At 39.5% G+C, this 21,514-nt stretch overlaps 1 protein-coding gene across 3 annotated transcripts in view; it reads right to left on the reverse strand.

Moving 5' to 3' along the window:
- Window positions 1-12,995: 12,995 nt before the first annotated feature.
- map2k6 (mitogen-activated protein kinase kinase 6) overlaps window positions 12,996-21,514 on the reverse strand; it is a 30,439-nt gene continuing 21,920 nt past the window's right edge. For all 3 annotated transcript variants that reach the window (XM_067575469.1, XM_067575470.1, XM_067575471.1), the window contains exons 8-12: window positions 20,872-20,999; window positions 18,965-19,042; window positions 16,152-16,291; window positions 14,010-14,055; window positions 12,996-13,583 (exon numbers count right to left, since the gene is read on the reverse strand). In XM_067575469.1, coding sequence (XP_067431570.1) covers window positions 13,506-13,583; window positions 14,010-14,055; window positions 16,152-16,291; window positions 18,965-19,042; window positions 20,872-20,999 — 470 coding nt within the window. In that variant the 3' untranslated portion in view covers window positions 12,996-13,505. The remainder of the gene's footprint in view (window positions 13,584-14,009; window positions 14,056-16,151; window positions 16,292-18,964; window positions 19,043-20,871; window positions 21,000-21,514) is intronic.

Here is a 21,514-nt window from a genome sequence, read left to right on the forward strand (position 1 = left end):
GGATTTATTGAGGGAGGAGGAGCGGGAGCGGGAGGGAGTTTACAGGATGTTGTTTGAGTTTCAGATCCTGTTTTCTTCCTTTTTCCCAAGAAGCTACTCTAACGCAGGTGCACAAGCAGCCCCCCCCCCCCCCCCCCCCCCCCCCTTCACCGCCGCGGCCCGGCCCGCCTCCCGCTGCCAAGCCTCGCCCTCGCTCCTCCTCCCTTTTGCCCAAATAAGTGCAGCTCTTCCTCTTTATCGGTGAAAACTTACAAAGCCTTTTATTGTTGTGCGGACTTTTTGGCATCACTGATCTATTAGCGGCCTGAACAGATTAAGGAAGACAGACCGGTCAGGGATTTTCATGCGGACTTTCTCGTCTTATATAACACTTACAGAGAAAATATCCACTTGTCAGTCATGTCATACAGTCGCAGAGCTCGAGGCTTGAGCGGCCTGCTATTATGCTCCAGAGGCTTTTCTTTAGCTGTGGAGAAAAAGGAGAAGAGAGAGTGGGTCAAGTGAGGCTTTGTTGCAGGATATTTACAGTGAGAAGCTGTGTGGAGGCTCTGGAGGTAAAAATATGCATTAAGGCCTCACATGTCTGTAGGCGCTCCCCAAGTATGACAACATAAAAGAAGTCCTGTAGCTGGACTTGACAGGATGTAATGGCTGGTTTTGGTTATTTTAAAAGCATAAATGTCAAAAGTTTAATGAACGTAAACCCCCCCCCCCCACCAGTCCAGCGCTGATCCCAAACCTCCCATTCACCCCCGAAAAAACCAAAAACTCAGGGGCTGCATTTCATTATAAATCATTCCCCAGTTTTTTTAAGTGCGCTGCTCAGAAAGAGTTTCCATGACATCATCAGCTGTCAGTATGGGAAGCCAGTCGCTTATATTCTGAAATTCAAACCAGGGCACAGAGCTGCAACACGGGCAGGCGAGCAGCGAGGAATCTCCCGCTGGGCTCGATGTAAATGGTGGCACAAAACCTCTAAACATGAATACTGGATATGAATGTGAACAGGCGAAGAGGTTCCATGGAAAAAATATGAAGGGGGGGGGGGTGGAGGAGGAGGAGGGGGTCAGGAGGTTGTTTTTTTTTTTTACCTTGAGGGAGGAAAAAAAAAAAGCTTGAAAAGGGAAGTCACAGCAGCAGGAATGCAACACATCCCACAGTAAATGTTTATTGAATTAACAGGTGTGGCTGCTGTTTGTGTTTTAAAGGAAAAATCTCTCATCCAGATATCAAAGGTCGAGTCTGAACTGGAAAATATAAATAAAAACTTTCATCTTCTTAGTAAAATTTAGTGGTAGAGATTCAGAAAATGGATTTTTATTCAAAACCAAAAAGGTTTTATGGCTGTTTTACTGTTGACCTCTGAGAAAAGTTACACTTTATTTTAGTTTTAGTTTGTAATTTACTACAAATTTGCTAGAAGTTTCCAATTCATTTATTCAAGGTTCAGTTTTATTGTCATTCTATGATACAGGATTGCACAATTAAATGCAGTTGTAGTCTCCTCTATGCTACACACAAATAAAATAAATTAAAAAAAGATTAAAATATTTTAAATTTAAATAGAATAAAACAATAAAATTGGCAATTAAATGGAACAAAGTATATTAAAGTAGCACTATCGGAAGAAATAAAAGGAAAACTATATTATATATACAAAGAACATAATGTTACATATATACATACATATAATGTATATACAGTACATTGTCAGAAAGGTGATAATTGTACTTTATGTTTATTATTGTGGTCGTAGTGTTTGTTGTTGATGTTGATGGTGCATTAGTTTGCACAGGTGTTCCTAATAAAGTGAATATGTGCAAAATCAATGTAATATGCAAGTTTTAGTGCAAAAAACCTGTCAGTGTTAATTGTAAGTGTAACTTTTAGAGTCTTTTACATGCAAACATGTGAAACGTATCTACAGGTATGTATACATTTCAACACACACACACACATATATATATATACAGTATAAATATAAAGTTTCCAACAGTAAACGAGTTAAGAATGAATATTTGGGGTTAAATGGAGCAGTTTTCTCAATTAGAACTATATTTTCTGTATAATTACAGTCGTAGCAAATGACAGCAGGTTAACAGAAATACAACAATCTAAAATACTAAACAATTTTAGAAAAGTTTTAGAGAAGATCAAACAATAAAAGTAACAATATCTATAAATCTTGATCTTGGAAACAATAGTTGATGAACCAACAACTTACCACAAGCTTCTTTTACCAGCTGTTCTGGAGCTTTCGATCATATTACACAGTCTTCATCAGTTGAAGCCTTGTAGATGTTTTTATAAAGGACTTCTTCATGTCGGCTTCGATATAAATCTCAATGAATTTTTTTTTTTTTTGCGGAGGACTTGTGGAGACCTATTTGTGTTGTTTGTCGCCTGTTTGTTGATTATGTTTTTATCTTGTCACTCAAATGTCAAAAGGCCACTTTTGTGCTAAACCATCTCTGTAATTAAAAACAAGAATCACCCTTCGAGCAAAATTGAAAACCCATGACTGAAATTGGTTATCACTCCCGCACTGACTGTCAGGTGTTTTAAATGAATGAATCAACACCAAACAACAACTTGAATATATGTGTTTTTTTTGGATGCTGTGACTCAAACTCTTATAATAAATATGGACGTAGCTGTAATTTATACGGTCAAAATCGACTGATGGAGCCTTCAATGTACTAAACAAAGTGTTGTGTAATCTGTGAAACAGTAAACAGTAAGGTGAAGGTGCTGCATCCCTGAAAGAGGAAGCTCAAATGACGTCGGAGGATCAGGGAGAAAACACATTGTTGGAGCATTAAAAAAAAAAAAAAAAAAAAAGCAGTTGTAGTGTTGTTAAAAATAAACCGAGCAGCATTCCAGTGACACCGGATAGCGGTGGGTATTTGGAAGAAGCCTCTCTCTCGGACTCTGACCTTAGCCTTGAGATTACACAAAGTAGCCCTGGTTCAGGAGGTGTGAAGTAGGCTGACAGACAGTCCTACAATAAATAATAAGCATAAATGCGTCACATGTTGGCTTTTTATTTTGTTTTCTATGAATGCAGGGGTGAGGGGGGGGGGGTTTCCAAACTGTAGGGTGAACTTTGCTCCCTGAGGTCCGAGAGATGGTCGTGAAAGGAAGGAAGTGTAGCGCAGCGAGGTGCTAAAAATACCCAGCTCCTAACTTAAAAGTGTAAGAAGTGACTTCAGGAGGATCGGAGGGATGTGCGTCAAAACACAAAAGTGTATGTTGGATCAGGTGGAGTGTGAGAAACGCCAGGAGTCGCAGGTTGTACACTTTGTTGTGGGACACTGTTTAGGCTTCGCCCCTCGCTCTCTCATCTTGCTTTTGTTTGTCAGGCTGTGCAGGAGATGACTTATTTGTCTCTTCTTTTTTTTTTTTTTTTTGTCTACACGCAATATCCTCACACTGTACATACGCGGAAGTTCAACAGGTCCAGTTCCCAGCCCTGGAGCACACCGCTTTGGTGTCGCTGGTGCTACGTGACATTTGTCCGGCCTCCACGGGAGAGTTTACACCAGAAGCACATCAGTCCCACGCCATCAAGGTGATCAAAAGAAAGAAAGAACCCAGAAAATGCTTTAATGCTGTTGAAACAGTCAATTACATGTGATCCAAAAAAACTCATAACAAAACAATGAATCTTCAACCAAATTTAGCGCCGTTTTAACCTGCAGACTTCATCTTGTTTACCACAGCAGTCCCACGCCATGAGGGCCATCAAAAGAAAGAAAGAACCCAGCAAGCCCTGATTTGGTGATATGCGGCTTAAAAAACGTCTAGACGTCTAGCTTATTAATGATATAATAGATAGTTATTTAAACCCAGATGTCTAAAAAATACATTCACTTTCAACTAAATTTAGCCCTGTTTTAACCTGGATATAGATGTCAGAAGAAAGAAAGAAAGAAACTCCTTTAGTTTTTGTTCCTTTTTCAACTAAATACAATAAAATTTTAACCTAAATATCTGGGCTTTAATCAGACATAAAGAAAGAAAGCTAACTAACTTGCCAGCATGGTGGCAATATCTCAGTAACTGTTGAGTGGATGAGCCATGACATTTTTAACAAATAATTTCTTGCAAACAAAGTATCCTACTGACTTTGGTCCCCTGAGTTCTCACTTACTGTACTGTGAGACTCACAGGTCAGTCTCTAAACGCTTCGTTCAAAGAAACTGAGGATGATCTGCCAGGTTTCGTTGTTAAAACTGGGTGGAAACAATTAGAGAGTTAAAAAATGTAGGGTGGCCCTTCATATTGCTGCAGTGACATGCAGCTCACTATGGAGGAGAATGAGGGGAGAGCATGATGTCTGATAAGGTGTGAAGCCTGTAAATAACCCAATTTATTTTTTTAGCTCTAAAGAAAAGATCATTTTGTCGCTTTTATGACATATTTTGCCTGTTTCAGGTTTTATAGTGCCTTATTTCCTGTTTCGTTAGACGGGCTTTTATTTTGAAGGCGGCACCCAGTTCCTGCTACACGCAACTGTAAAGATAAACAGTAAAGATGAAAGAACTAAGAGGGAAAAATGCCCCGAAGAGGCACAAGGTTAGTATTTGGTGTAATATTAATGTGTGGTTAGTTCTTAAAGTAATTTACGTAACGTTTTATTACTGTTTGTTTAACTAATTGGGTTAGCTTTAGCTTAATGCGAGCTAATGTTAAGCTATGGCAAGGTGGCTAATATATTGTTTGTTTTGTGATTTGTACCCAGCTCTTACGTTGGTTTTGGGATTGTCATTAAACCAAAAATCATCAGTTCAAGTGTCAGACCATCTTTCGGCGGGGTATGCTACAAAGCCAATTTGACATACTGGTCAAATTGGCGTAATGCACACTGGTCCAAAAAGCAGTTTCTCCGCACAGAATCATTGGAAAAGGGGCGTCATAACCCCTACGAAATGTTTTTATTATCAAAATTTTATCCATTCGGTCAGATAACATTTGGAAAGTCTAAAAGAGATGCACAGTTAAATTATTTTATCCCCATTCAAGGGAATGGAGAGCAACCCGGAAGTAAGCCAGCTCAGCCAGCGGAAGTTCATGCGTCACTGAGCAACTTTCATTGGAATGAGTCCAGTTCTCTTTGATTCATCCATGGTATGAACACTTTTATCTTAAGACACAATAAGGTTTCCAGTTTGTCCAGACATACTGAATCCTCGTCACTCTTTGACCTCTCATAATAAAAGCCACGCTGAAACAACAGAGCAGACACTAAACTTATTGTGTAAAAATACCTCTTTTTTATTGAATTTCCATCATTACAATTGCACACAATCAGTTTGAGCAATCTAAAATATTTATAGAAATTCATTGAGCTCTAAATGAACAGTCATCAGTCTTTAGCAGAGGCTTTAGAGACGTGTAAATATACTGAGAACTTCACTTCCCATGGGGCAAGGAGCTGTAGCCACGGTAACCCTCCCCACGAACCCCACCCGACAGCAACAAGACACCCTCATCCACATACAGTAGCATCTCTGGATACGTCTTATTCTGAATAACCAGCCTGCCCCGACACATCCCCACCCCGAATAAAAGAACACAACACCGCAACATCAGAAGTCACATACAGCTGTGTGTACCAGCAGTTTACCACCTGCGACAGAGAAACAGAAAGCTCCACGGTTCACAAGTCATGTCGTAGTATTCGCCGGCAACCTCGAGGAACGCTCGAGAGTGAGAAACGTTTGTGCAACAGGGTTAAAAACAAAGCGTTCAAGAAACCTCAGCACGGTTCGCACACACACACACACACAAACATCAGATTTACACTCGATATAATTTAGCAGAACACGTTTTGTAAAGCCTTCCTCATAAATTGATTCATCCGCTGACACATTTCGAGGATGACGAAGAAGGTGAGCAAAATTTCCTTTGATTCTCTCCACGCCACACGTCTTTATCCGACCTTCAGACATGTTTATAAAAAGAAGCCTCTTGTTCCAGTAAAAGCCGGCCGCCTACTGGATGTTGCAGACGCATCATCCAGAAATACACGCCTGTTGTTGGGCGCTCAGATAAACTCAAGAGGTTAAGAGGGGAATCACAGTGGGATGTGACAATAATCACCCCAGCGTAGGACAGTTTCCACTCGGACGTCCTGCCCCTGTTAACCCCGGAGTGACAGAGGTTTACTCAGCAGGTGAGCGCGGGTCTATTTGTGGCTCATGGACGGGAAATCCCACATGCAAACAGACATATAAGAAGGCTCACACAGAAAACACAAAGCCTGACATGTAACAGAAGCTGAAATAAAAAAAAAAAAAAGAAAAGAAAAACATCTTTTCTTGATGTAGGTTCTGAGGAGGGCGACGACTGTTTAATCTCGCTTCATTATCTCCCCGGAGAGGAACAGCAGGGTAAAGATAACACTGCCCTCTGACCAGAAAAATGCATACATGCACACACACACACATACACACAAGCAGAATCACACACACACATACACACAGAGGAAAATGCCATGTGACGGGTGATTGGACTCGACTCTTTTCTCATTACAGCCTATTGAAAACTGAATACGAGTCAGCTGTGAGCAGAAGTGTCGGTGCTGTTTGCTGAGCAGAAGAAATAAGCTGCGAGTGTGCATTTATTAGGTTGTGAGTTCAGCTTTGGGGCTATTAAATATCTGAGTTATTATCTGACAAAACAGCACTGTGAAGTACTTTAATAATCTTTTTTTTTTTTTTCTGAGGATGAAAAGTGCCACCTTTAAAAACATAACACAGCCATAAATTAATTTAATATCATCATTAATAGGTGGATACTGTAAATTCTCAAATATAAGCCCAGTGTTAGGTCTATTTAAACAAATAAAGCAGAGTAAAAAATAAGAGTAGCAATATCTGTGCTAATAGCGCTATCCCAATTACTATATCACATACTAATATTATCCAGAATGAACTATATATACATCTTTTGACTGTGTTTGTTGTTGCTATACAATACATTTATGTACAGATGTTAATCAAACTGCAAATTTGGAAAGCAGTCGCCAATGAAACAGAAAGCAACATGTTTCTTCTTGGAACTGCAATTAGTGGAAATATTTTAAACATTTGTGAGTAGCTCCGACTTCTCCTTTACAGACCGCACTGTGGTACAATAGTGTCCTTTAACAGCACACTCACAAATCAAGCCAATTTAGCATGCATACCGATACCTCTGAAATATTTAATTTAGTCTATTTTTCGGTTTACATGCAATACAAAAGATCGTGTTCACTACAAAAAAACTGGTTAAAATTAGAATGTACTGTAAGTACATTACATTACAGATGAAACTGGGACACAGACACTCTTTCTTTTTAATTCTGATTAATACTACTCTGCTGACAAGCACTATTTCACTGATTGATAGTAGATGGTAGTAATGCGCCAAGAGACAGAAATGCGCCAACAAAAGGCCAGGAAGAGGATGCCTGCTAGCTAAGTAAACATGGATGTAAACAATGTAGGATTTAAAATATTGTAAATGTTATTGTAAGAAAACTCAAAAAGCTTGTTAGGCCTCAAGGATGTAAAATGTGTTTTGGTGAGAAACACACAAGCTTCTTTTAAACTCAACACTTCCAGCCTTTAACGGGAAGTTAAAGGGTAGAGCTGACAATTTTCTATATTTTTCTTCTTGTCAACAAATCTCGTGTTTGGATCCAAACCAACAAGGAATTGATCTACTAACAAGTGTTGTGTGTGTATCCAAAGCCTGATATATCTTATTCTTTTTGTGCCGCTGGCCTCTGTTATTATTAAAAACATGTCAGTGAGCCACAGCGCTGCACTGGGTGATATCTTCCTTCATCATGAAGAGTTTGGTCATGTTAGTTTGTTTAGAAACGGCTCCAAAGACTAATAACAGCAATCATGTTTTCAGTCTCTAGAGAGTAGTTCCTTGTAAGGCAGACACTGTTGACAGTGCTTCGCTAGCTTGTTATATCTAGCTGCATATCATAATCTCCTGACTTTGTAATACATTGTAATTAACTTGTAACAGTATAAAGTGAAGAGGTTGTGATATGCAACACAACAAGCTAACGAGACACTGTTACCACACATGCTCGGTGGCGTCTGCCTCACACTGTGTCTAGACAGCAAGTGTGTGAGATGCGTTTTTCACACGCAACAGATGGATTCTCATTGTAATCTATGCAACTGTCTGCATCGGCTCTGTGCAGGCTCGCGTCTCACAGGTGTAACCGTGACATGAAGCGTTCGTTTACGCTTCAAGTCTATTTTACTCCATTTTTAAGTGCGTCAACAATAGAGGTCTACGGCACAGAGGAATAAGATATATCAGGCTTTGGATACACACACGGTACTTGTAAGTACATCAATTCATTGTTGGTTCAGTCCCAAACATGAGATTTGTTGACCATAAGAAAAATATAGAAAATCACCATCTCATATCCTTTAAGAAGTTTTATAATTTAAAACAAATAGAGAAAGTGTTGAGTTCTATTAGCAGCAAACAACAGTAACAAATTAACTCAGTGAACTGGAGCAGATATGTTTAAATATACTTATAAATACCTCTTAAGGGGCAAACAGCTACTATTTGAGAATTTACAGTATTACAATTTCAATTTAAAAAAAGTCAGAATCTCATAATTCCAGCTCTCTCAACAAAGTCAGAAGCACTTTGCTTAAACTGAAAAAATGTCCACATAGACTGAACAGTCTAGTCTAGTCTAGTCTAGACTTGACAGTCTTAATGACAGTTTTTTTTTTTTTTTTTTTTTTTTTTTACAGTAACATGTGATGTGATATGGCTCCTCAGTACAGTGCAAAACATCACAGCAACATGCAGTGTCAGTGTGTCCCAGAGAGGAGGGACTGAAAGACCAAAAAAAAACAGTGTTAAAGCATCATTCACAACGATGGAAAAGACGGGAAAATGCATTGTTAGGCACTTGAAACACCTACAGATACTATACACACCTAAAAAAAAATCACTGCTACAAGAGCATGCATGTGATGATGAAGGAAAAAAAAAAGGAGCATCCCGTTATTTTCGGCGCAGGTGGGATGTCAGAGTGTCTGGACGAGTTGCTCATCAAGCAGCAGGACGGCTGCACACACTGTCCCCCTCCTCAAAGACTCCCTGTCCTTTGAGCCTGGCTCCACGTGAACCCTGCCTGTTCTACCCCGGCTCTTTGGTCACATGAAATTAGAGAAAATGATGCTGATTATCTGACAAACAAAGAGGACACTGGTAGACGGCTCATCATGAGATCCTCAGGGTCTATTCCAGAAGAAAATAACCAGCGTGCAGGACGAATACGACGGATCAGGACAGACCTGTGACAGGCCGCGCTGCACCTAGACAACCTTTTCGCTCTGCTGAGGAAAAGTATGACTTGAATTTCACTGATTTCATCATGCAATAAAACACTAAGGGTAATTGGAGTTTCTCAAGAGTATATTTCCATGTTTGGCACAGAAATGTACTAATGAGGGAGCCCTTAATGCCCTCATTATGGTGACTGGCAGTGAGTTTTGTCTGACAGGCTATCCTCTGATTCACCTTTTATTACAAAGAGAGAATTAGCAAAACGGCAATAAGAGATGCACATAGGAGGAAAACGCCACCTTGTGTCACCTGCCTTTCAGTAGATAGAATCGGCTGTGGTGAAATGGTAACCGTGAGCAGGAGCAACTCATGGAGGAGGTTGACAGTTGAGTAGCAGCGAATACAGACAGAAGGAAGCTTCATGAGCCATGCATCGGTCTGTTAGTAACGCTGCGAGGGAACTTTGAGGAATCACCTCGTGTACAGTAAGCCAAAGGTCGTGGGATCCGAGCCATGCAGAGAGCAGATTATGATGTGAAGGGTGAAAGGAAGGTTGCAAGTCTGCTACAAAACAGGAAACTCCCTGGTGTAAATGACAGAGCAGACTGTACTGGACTAAGGACAAAAGAGTTTGTTTGTAAAGGCAGCAAAATAGCGCAAAGACTCCTGGGAGTTAACAGACACAAGTGTCATAAAGTGTTTGTTAAAGGACAAATCTGTAATTCTGGTGGATTTTAACATCAAAATTTCAAGGATTTGTTATATTGTTGGACTGTTAAACATGTTTTTTTAGGTTTTGGTTGCTGTTCTGAGTTGTCCAATATCATAAGATGACTAATCCATCGATACATAAATTACATGTTCATATTTGTGTATTTTTTCATAGCGCTAGCAGTCCGTCAAAGAGTGGGTGGTAAAAAGGTTGAAAATAAGACCTAATCAAGTTGGGAGCCATAGCAGATTCCAATTATTTTTATCTACATTTACATCACTGATTGAGCCTTTAGACGACAATCAAACAGCTTCAGCAAAGCTAAGGAGACCAAAACGACTCGAGACAGACACAAAAACATCACCTGATAACCTGGCAACAAAATATTTATAGGCAAGAAGAGTTAATTAAATTCTCCAAATGTGACAACACTCTGCCATCTCTGCCACATACCGGTCTTCAAGTTTCCCCGTTTTAACATTAGAGTAGTTCTTGCATAACAACTAACGGAGCTCTGTGTGAGCAGCCCGATGCTTTCTGCCATCAGAAGCCACCAGGAGAAGAAAGCCAAGGCAACACCAGAGATGAGCACAAAAAAAAAAAAAATACTGATGAACTAGAGCTCGATCTACGAAGTAACGAAAGCAAACAGGAAGTGGATTTTTACGACGCCGTGCATGAGTGTGAAGAGGGAGGAAGCCGATATGATGAGAGAGGCAGACATCCCCGCCTCATGCTTATTAACAAGACATCATTTTTCCTTAGTTGTTTTCTATAGAGAGGCACATAGAAGGCTTGCAAGTTACAGTTTAAAAGCATTTTACGTGTTTGAGCCAAGAAGAAGAACACGACAAAAAAAAACATACACAGCCCACACAAACACACAACACAATCTCTGATGGATCGGTCAAGTTTTCAGAGGGAAAACAGCAGTTGTAATAAATAAGAAGAACTGCAGTAAATATGTTTGGGGGGGGGGGAGAAACTGGATCTAAATAATAACAATAATTAATATAATAATAATAATAATAATAGTAATAATATCCAGTTCTTTTCATGTTGAACATGGAGTGGAGAGGGTTGTGATTGGCTCAGTACAGACAACAAGGAGAATATGGGCGAACTTCTCCCACAACTGACCACAATGTCAACACATACCTCACTTAAAAATGCGCGCGTCACGCAGGGCTGCACGATCGGATCGCATTCGAGTCGCGATTTTAGCTTTTCCTCTGGACAATCTCGTTCTCACGTGATTAGTATTATCAGGGAGCTTCGAAATTTTCCCGAACTTCCATCAATAATAAAGTGACTAAACTCTGTTTCACCTCTCCCATCGACCGTGCACGGGAAAATGAAGCAGAAATAAAAAAACGAGTGTGATGTCCGTGAGGGAGAGTAAAGGGGTCGGTGTGCTTTAAACAAAGCAGTGAAACCACCTCTTCCATCACCGTTCTGACTGCAGAATCTGGGAGGATGCGTCTAAAAATATATGAAACTTTCCTAAACTGACAATCTGACTGTCATGTCCACTTAACGCAGTGATTCGTTGGATGTTTGTTAACTAATGAACTTCTTTGAGGAGAGACTGAAAGTGTGCTCTGGTACCCCTGTATCCTCTCTCTCTAAACGACTATAAACACTCGGATGACAGTTCGTGGAAAGTTCATTCCAGCCTTGAGTTCCCAGTCACACCAGTGTGTTGCACAACGAAATTTAGTCGCATATCCTCACGAAACAGATCGTGCTGAAAACTTGGTGACGTAGAACTATTTGCAGGTCATGCACCAAGACAACATTTTGGACTTTCCGGTTCTCGCAATTCCTTATAAACTCAAAACACCGTCAAGATGTTTTTTCCAGTCGGACAATGGTTCAAATTTTAATGTTGAACTCAACTGGAAAGCTCTATGTGGATTTACATTTCCTTCCACGAGTGAATCAGCTGGTTGCTGCGATTCCGTAAAAAATCATTTTTGGCCCAAAATGTCCCTGTTAGGAACGGTGTGACTGAACCCTAAAGGGTCTGAAATACTCCGAAATGGATGCAGACATGGATATCAGGTGTGTATTTTAAGCCGCACACCGACGGCCAGTGTAGACTCTCAACAACATCAGGCGGACCCTCACACGGAAAGTATAATTAGTGCTTTAAACAGTGAGAAAAATGTAAAATAATTATTTAAGTGAGCACCTGAAAAGCAGTATGAGGGTACCAAAGCTATGAAAATGGGAGTGAGGCAGACATTGCTGCAATTCCACCTGAAATAATCAATTTCGGTCCAAAATTTGCAGCAATCATAGAAAAAAAGCGTCATTCTTTTATGACTTTTTCAGATTTAAAAATGATTAACTGCAAGCAGAGTTTGGACGTAGTTGCTTCGCTGCACAAGTTCATCCAAATGCACTGCAACCAAATACAATATGAAGGTACAATGAGACTGCAGAGGGAACATTTCATTAAAAACAGTTACCCTAAGAACAGTGAGAGAAAACCATTATCTCAACTCAAATCGCGACTCTAATTTTATCCAGAATCGTGCAGCCCTACAAACACACACACATACATATATCATGCACCAGCTCACACACTTACCCTCACACACACACACACACACACACACACACACACACAAACACACACTCTCTCACAGGCAGCCAGAGCCCAAAACGTGTAGTAGACCTCCACTATAATCAAGGGAAAGCAGTTGAAGTGCAGTACCTATTTGTGACCACTAGGGGGCCTTAACGTGAGGCTGTACATCTGCAGGTCTTCAGACTCTACAACTGTTCCTCACTGGCCATTTTTACCCAGAGAGATATATTCTGTACATGCATTCAATTAATAAACCGATGCAACACTTGCTTGAGTATACAAACGTTTAGATTATACATAGATATCATTATATCATTCATCTTATATATATATATATATATATATATATATATATATATATATATATATATATAATCTGCACCTCTTTTCACTTTTTCAGCAAAAGGAAAAATAAACTCGGGGTTGACCATTATGACAGGTTAAAACTCCACACACGGTCAACTCGCTGACTAATAACAATTTTTGAGTAGTAGGCGATGCACAAAGGTGAGACAAATCTAACCGAAAGAGGATGTTTTTGCATACGGACATCTTCAATTATTCCAGATTATGAGTGAGTGGAACTGGTTTAACCCCACCGTCTCCCCTCCCCTCCCCCTCCCATGACAGGTATGTACAGGGAACATGGAGGTGAAGGTGGGGAGCTCCTCGTTCTGCTTCATCAGCTTCTCCTCTGGGCTCCGTCTGTCTGTTTCTGGAGGGAGGGGTGAGGCAGAAAGGAGTCCTTCAGGTGACGGGGGGAGGGGAAGGGGGGCTGCGATTGGTGCTTTTTGTTTGTTTGTTGTAAATTTTTTTTTTTTTTTTTTTTCCATTTTAACAGATTCAACCTCTCTCCTTTGTAAGAGTGGTGACTCAGTCCCCCAGGATGACTTTCACAAAGCTAGCCACGTCGGTTTCTTTGGCCTCGTGGGAGATGAAGAAGAGATGTTGCTGAGGAGGAAAATAATATTCATTTAATCTGAATGTCATCAGAATATCAGCTCAGTGTCATGTGATTGATTCATGTACTGGAGCATCACAGCTTATGTGAGTGAGAGCGCCTTCAGCCACTTGGAAATACTGGTCTAAGTGCACCCTCCAGTGTATCATGAGCAGTATTACAAGGTCCACAGAGGTAGTAATGCATGAACCTATGGCTGGTGGATTTTGTCCCCTATCACTTACATTTTAAGTGCATTATAAAGGGATCTTCTAATAGTCAGTATGAACAGGAGGAATCATTATGGCAAGAAAAACCTGTTTTAATGTTCATATGGGCACCATATGACTGTTATTTTAAGACGGACTACACAGAGAAGTTATAACACAGAAACAACATTAATTCATTTTTATGACAAGAATAAATAGGCCACTCACCATGAGTTCTGTGTAAGTCGGCCGCTCTTTGGAAACTTTCTTTAAGCTGGAGAGACATAAAACAACATCATGATTCATTCACAACAACCGTAACTCATCACTGACAGCAGCATATGCTGAACTGATTCAAAGTCAGAGTCTCAACGCTTGGCTTGTATTCAGTGACTGTTTCACTATCATCCTGCAAAATCCTGATAACAAACTTAATCAACTGATGATTGTGATCCAATATTCTGTTTAGTTTCCAAGGAATCAATTCACAGTTCATAAGAAATAATTAATCTTTTGTTTACGTACGTCTGTCTGAGTGAACTGAGTCACAAAAATACAAAACTATTATGATGCGTATAGTGTGCAAAACATCTGCGTCAGTGTGTAACTGCTGGTAAATCAGTATTGTTCGCCTGTTCATTATTTGTGTTTACAGACTTGATTTTATTTTTTTCCTGTTAAACCACAGTGAATTTCTACATTAAATTACACAACATACTTTTCACAGTGCAGCATCATCTCTCTCAGTACACGATGACGTATGAGGAATATTCATTCAACAAATTTCTCCATCAAAATGCGTAATCTAGGTCACTCATTTGGCAGTAATTATATCTCAACAGACTGGTTTTCTCATCATACGGGGGCAACGGTCATATTCAGGATCCTGAAATCCCAGCATAAAATTAATTAATTAGTAAATAATAACATACAAAATATGGGTTATACAAATAAATATATTTTCTGGATCTAATTTTAAACTTTCAGTCATGAGTCTCCTTCTAAAGAAGCTTTTTTTTTTGCTTTCTCCTTTTCCTCATTAAGAGGCGCATTTACTTGGTTCTCCAAAATCCAACCTGATCCGTCACTCTATAATAAGCCTTTTTCACAGAAGACATTTTGACATGTCACAGTGGCAAAAATACAGGTGTAGATAATAAAATTAATGATGGCTGAGTTCCATTTAGCTGCTTGCTTTGGGTTTCAGGGTCCTGGTATTTTGCACATTTAGACAAGCTGGCGGTACATAAAAACTTGGTGAACTTGGAAAACTGATGGTAAGTTACTAACAGTTAAGTACAAAACAATATCCAGCACCAGGGAACTAAACCTGCTGTAAAGGATTCATCAGAAACACCCATAAACACTTAGTGCTGCTCAACCCTGTGTTACTGCAGACTTTAATTACATTGAAGCGTCTTTCAGCTCATCGTTTTGGTCTTATTTAAACACCAAATGTACTGTTTTGGTTCATCGTTTCCACCAAACAGCAGACAGATAAAGTTAGCGATTAGCGAGTGAAAGTGAAGCATTTTGCACCTAAAGAGCCAGATATATTTCTAGTTGCTGGAAACCAAACTAAAGCTAAAGGCAGAGTGAATATCAGCCTTGAATTTGTACAAACGCATGACTTTAAATGAATACTAATGCTGCTCGTGACTACTGAATGTGTAAAGAAGAAAACCCTGCCAACAGTTAGCCTTGGAAATGTATATTAGAGTTTGTTCTGTCAACCTCAAGTAGCCAAAAGATGAATTAAAGTCATACATCAAGAAAAAATGCCAAACATTTGCTGGATCCAGCTTCTCAAATGTGAGGATTTGCTGCTTTTATCTTTTTTATACTTTTGTAAATTTAATTTCTTTGGGTTGTGGACTGTTGGTCGAATAAAACAAGCAATTTGAAAACATTACCTTGGGCTCTGGGAATCTGTTATGGCTGAATTTTCAACCATTCAAAATATTTCCAAGGTTAATCAATACCGCAAATACTCATTAGCTGCAGCTCTCCCCAACAGGTTGGAGAAAATACATAATCAGATGTATTATATGGAGGGTTAAGGAGCCCTGGCACATCCTTCTGCATCCTGTTCTAGGATGTAAAGGGCCAGCGAAAGAACTGTGACAACAAAAGAATGTCACGATGAACTCAATCTGATAAAGGGGAAATTAACTGAAACCCGTTCAGCTGGACTCGATCCAGGTGTTTGTCAAATTTAAAGTGGCTTTGTTTAAGGGCACAGTGACTCTGCCGGCTCCTCGTCTGAAAAGATCAGCTGTGAGTGAGTCGTTGCGTAAAAAAAATGAAATGAACAGAATCAAAACGTGGACCTGAATGTTTTCTGAAAAGTGGCACAGGAAAAAGACGCACCACTGAGATGTGAAGTCCACAAACTCGGGGGAGAACTGGTCGGCAGGAAGCTGGGGCGAAGGTTCTTCCACCACCTGCTTCAGCTGCTGGAAGGGTGTGCCCCATGAGTCGTACGGGAAGCGCAGGATGGCGAGCTCGATCTGAGTCACGGAGAAAAAGAAACGCTGAGAACATGCACGACACACACAAACAACAGTAATGTGGTTTCCACAATGTTTACATGGAACATTTCAGAGGCCAGATGCCAAAAAACTAAAACTGTGTACACACAAAGCCAGAAATGCTTTTAGATTCCCCATCTGATCATCTGTAATTATGATGGGAGCAATATTTCAATTTTATTCTGCGCATTATCGCTGTCTGACTTTCATTACATCGTTGAGCATCATATTTTTTTGTTTTATTGACTAACTACTAACATAACACATCTGCAAGACAGTGATCAGAAACCCTGGACAACATGTTTACAACCATTTGTCAATGATTCAATTAGCTGATCAACAGAAAACTAACAATCAACAATTTTGATAATTATTAATCTTTTCAGTAATTTAAGTGAAACTAAAATGGTTACAGCGTCTTCAATGTGAGGATTTGCTTGAGTTTATATCATTGTAAATTGAATATCTGTGTGACTGTTGATTGGACAAAACAAGACATTAGAAGACGACAGGTTGGGCCCTGAGAACTTCTGACATCTTATGGATGAAAAAAATCGTTGTAAATAATAAGCAACAGATTAATAAATAACAGGAGTAACTGTTGGTTAAGTTCTTCCAGTGGCTGAGAAAACACAAACACATAGATCATCACAACACATACTGTATGTTGTATTAAAAATAATTACTAGTGCGTTCATCAGTTTTTATTTATAATCTTAATCCTTTGCATGACTGTAACCTAATTGCATTGTTGTGTTGTGGACTTGCAGCGTTTCTGTACTGACTTGTGTTTTCTGTCTTTGCAGCATGTATTTCAATTCACTTGTGTTTTATTTATTACCATCTTTTTGTTTTCTAAATGCACTAAAGTGGTAATGGTATTTCCCTCATTTGTTCTGTCTATTGGTTGGTGTTTTCTTGAAGGGAACCTATTATACTTTTCCTTATTTTCAGTCATATATATAATGTTACAATGTCGGATGTTCATATTAAACGTGGCCAAAGTGTCAATTATGTAGAAGTAAACAAAAAGCAGCAGATTCAGACTGCTCTGAACGCTCAGTTTACAACGGTTTTTCCTACTTTCAGCCCGAGCAGACGCCGACTCGTAACAGATTTCTTTAAATGGCGTTATGGCGTCTTTCTATTGTTTTGGGGTTAGTCACGCCGAGCCATGACTCCATTACACAGCGTTATTTCTAACTGATCCACTGAACAACGAGCTCCAAATATCTTCATATGTTGTTGTGTCGACCGGTTTTTAGCGCCGCTAACGAAGCTCTGCTAATTTGATGAGGAACACATTTCATTTCCTGTAAATTCTTCACAATAAAAGTGTAACTCCTGTTATTTAGTCATTTAAAAGGTTTTAATATGAAGCAGTGCAGCCGGAAAATGTTGGGTTTGCATCGGCGGTAACTTAACACGACTCTGATATGGCCGCCCCTTGGCAGGCTTTCGGAAAGCTGGCCAATCAGAACAGAGTGGGCTGATTGTGAGGGGGGCCTTAAAGAGACAGGAGCTAAGACTAAGAGACAGAGGCTGAACTGAGGGGCTGAATAAAGGGCCAGTATAACGTAAAGAGTTTTTCGAATTATCAATCCAGCAAAGCTACTCTAGTGGAGTCCCAGAATGAAAATATAGAGCTGGAAATGAGCATAATAGGTCCCCTTTAACCTGCAGTGTGCTGATCTACACATAATACATAGAAAATAACCATCATACTCAAACAACACAACCATAATTAAGATACGAGTCTGCATGTCAACCTCTCACTTATTATGCTTTTAGAAATTATTCATATTTTTCTGTCATTTTAACTGCAAACCCCAGGATGTTAAGGATATCAGCTACATACGGTAGCAACCTGTTTTCCATCCTTCAGATCAACTGATTTGAGCCAAAATCTCATCAACTGCTTCACTTTGCAGTTATTTTAGTATTCATTGTTCAAGTGGCTCTTAAGTAGAGTACTAGAGGAATGACAGGTGCTCCAAAAATCAACAGAAAAGCACCAATTAGTGTTTTTTATTTAACACACTGATAACTCACTCCAGTTTTGATGCTGTCTTGGAGTTAAGATTTAAGATTTCCATCACTAACTTAAACTGTTTCTTAAAAAATAAATTAATTAAAAAAAAAAAAAAATCAACTGTTCCTTTCACCTCTACCATTTAAAAGCCCCTCTCTACTACAGACCAAACATTTAGCACACTTATTACCATTCAAATTAGACTTGTACTGGAACATTTGCTGCTCATCTGTAATAGCTGACCTAATAAGCACAAGAGAAGGACGAGCCAGGTTCAAATGATGGGAGAATTGCCATAGATTGCTGAATCCTTAACGCCAAAATATTCTCTGGTCTGAGTTGAAAATGTGCAAATGAGAAAGCAATGAATATTTAACAACTCATAATAAAACGTCTAGACACTACTTCGTCTAGAGCCATGGCTCATAGAGCGCCAGTTTTCTATTCATTATGAATCATTCTACCCTTCAGATGCTTCTCTTTTTTGGCAGTAAGGAAGACATTTTGAAAAACCACGATGAACAAAATGAAGGAGATTAAATGTGTGCGTGAGAGATGAAAAGTTTCCACCATAAATTTATCCTGAGATCAAAAATAAAATGTGATTAAATCTGACTTACCATTGTGATTCCTAAACTCCAGATGTCAGATTTGACATTGTAGCCTTTCTGGTTCGTCTCCGGGTTGATCCTCTCCGGCTGCGGGACAGAAGGTCAGATGATGTCACTTATTGCAGCGGTTGTCAAGGACGACAAGCACGCTTCCCTGACATCCTAAACTTTTTGTACACACATACACAGACCTCTATGTTCCCTGAGCGCTAACCTGGCCCTAAAACCCACTCAGCCAACCAGCAGCAGAGCAGCAGAGATGGTTAAAATGTAACCGGGCTCATTAAAAGTGTGGATAATAATGAGAGACAGGAACGTGAACCTGTTCACCCTTCTACTGACGAGTCGGATGCCTCAGTTATAAAAAAGCTTTCATGCAGAAAGTTTGTACTCATGGTCAAATCTGTTTAAAGTCGTGAGACGCAAATTTGTTCTTGGCCTCACAATAAGCAGAGATTTTCTCTCATTTTCTGCTCTCCAAGGTTAAACTACTGCCATTTATTATCTTATTATCTCTATAAAGTAAGAAGAACTCTTACTGAAGTCAAATCACATATTTTCTTCATGTGCTCTCCTTTGAGAAAGAGAACTGAGACTAAGAGTCTACAGTCAGAGAGGCTCTGTGAGGTTTGACTTATGTATAAATCAATCAATCAAACTTTGTACAACACTTAACAGATATCTGACAAGCTGATAATAAGACAAATGTAAACAGTAAAACAATAAGACTTATGCACACAAGAAAAAAAAACAATAAAATAGATTCAAAAAATAAAAACTAAATAAAAGAGATAAAAGCAGAATAAAACATGAAAACAATTAAATAAATGTCTATAAAACATACTTTATTTAGGTGTAGCAGTGTTTAAAGGTACTCTGAGGTTTGTTTGTGTTTGTTTGTTTTTATGAATGGGTCCTTGTTTGGTTCATATCATGCAGGCGTATAATGATGCACATTCCTGCTGCTGGCTTGACACTTTCCCACTGATTTACAGTTTGTGGCTCAAATGTGTAAAGAAACACAGCAATTAAGTGAAATACACACAGATGAAAAAAGATGGCAAGTTTTAAAAATTTCCAAAAATCAGCCCTGCAACTGTTTTATGAGAAAGGAAATGCACTCCCCGCCTTTGTCGGGCCTCAAGGATTCTTGATTTCCTCACTCAATGTAAAAATAACTTTGTTTACAAGAGAATCCAAGCATCTTTAATACTAACTAACTAACTAACACGCTCTCATGGCAATGCTGATGTTCAGCAGGTATAATGTTACTTTAGTTTGGTATTATGCTAACATATCTAATTAGCACTAAACACAAAGTACTGGCTGATGGGATTGTGCTTGGTTTTTTCATTTTTTTTTTAGGTATTTGGTCATAAACCAAATATGATGGCAATATATAATTCGAGATATTTTCCAGACCTGACTGACTGACCGAGAACGCCGTTGTTCAGCGTCAGTAACTAACAGCCAGATAGCAGCCTGGGAAACGAAACAAAAACAAGCCTCAGACCTCAACCCACAACCCACATAAGATATCTAGCTAATTCCTCCTTCTTATCTACTAGCATGGATACCTTATCTACTAGCACAGCATGCTGAACGAGCTACCAAACAAACATCCAGTGGAGGACACCTGCACTGTGAATGTCTGGTTGCAGGCTGGATTGCTAATTCGCACATTGAGCAGCTTAAAAACTTATCAGAAAATGTCAATATTGGTCAGTTTAGACTCAGTTTCAGTTTGTTAATATTGTGTCTTGGTGTCCCTGCCTGCCAGCTGTCAATCAAACATGTACACAGACTGCCCCCAGACTTCAGTTGGATTTCAGGTTTGTTAATTGTAAAACAGTTAAATGATGGCGACTGAATCGCACGAGCAGTTAAATCTTTTCATCTGGTCTCTTCCTGCTTACCGCCATGTAGGGTTTACAGCCAGCGTCCATGGTTTTAGCCACGGAGTCGACCAGGTAGCCGCTGATTCCAAAGTCGCACATCTTCACCTGGCCCTGAGTGTTTATCAGCACGTTGGAGGGCTTCACATCTATACACAGAGAAAAAGACGCCACAGCAAACAGCAGATTTAAGTTTGTGTCCACCCACTGTTCAGATTTAGTCTTGTTTTTGTTTTTTTTAATAGAACAAATGTCTCGCACGGCCGTAGTCACACTCTCAAAACAGCGCTGCAGTTGCTGTAAAGACCGACTGTGTGACTTTATTTTAGTCACTTATAATCTTTCTAAATGATTACAAGGAGCTTTGACGCAGCAAGAGCCGCATAGTGACCACGGCCGTGCCACAGAGGTTTGACACAGGAAGGATTAACTCTTAAAGGATCGTAACAGTGTGTCCGCTAGGTTTAGCACCTTTGCCACAAATCATGAGTTTTTGCTGACCATTTCAAATCTGTGTTGTACAGTTTTAGATTTTTGGATGTATTTTTTTTCTATGTGGTATGAAAAATCAATAAAAAGGCTCTTGAAACTGGCTTGAGTTGTGTGATCCACTAGAGTAAACATCAAGTCTGCATTCATTTTTGTCAATGCTACTTTATCACTG

Source organism: Thunnus thynnus, chromosome 20 (genome assembly GCF_963924715.1).
Source record: "Thunnus thynnus chromosome 20, fThuThy2.1, whole genome shotgun sequence".
Classification (NCBI taxonomy): domain Eukaryota; kingdom Metazoa; phylum Chordata; class Actinopteri; order Scombriformes; family Scombridae; genus Thunnus; species Thunnus thynnus.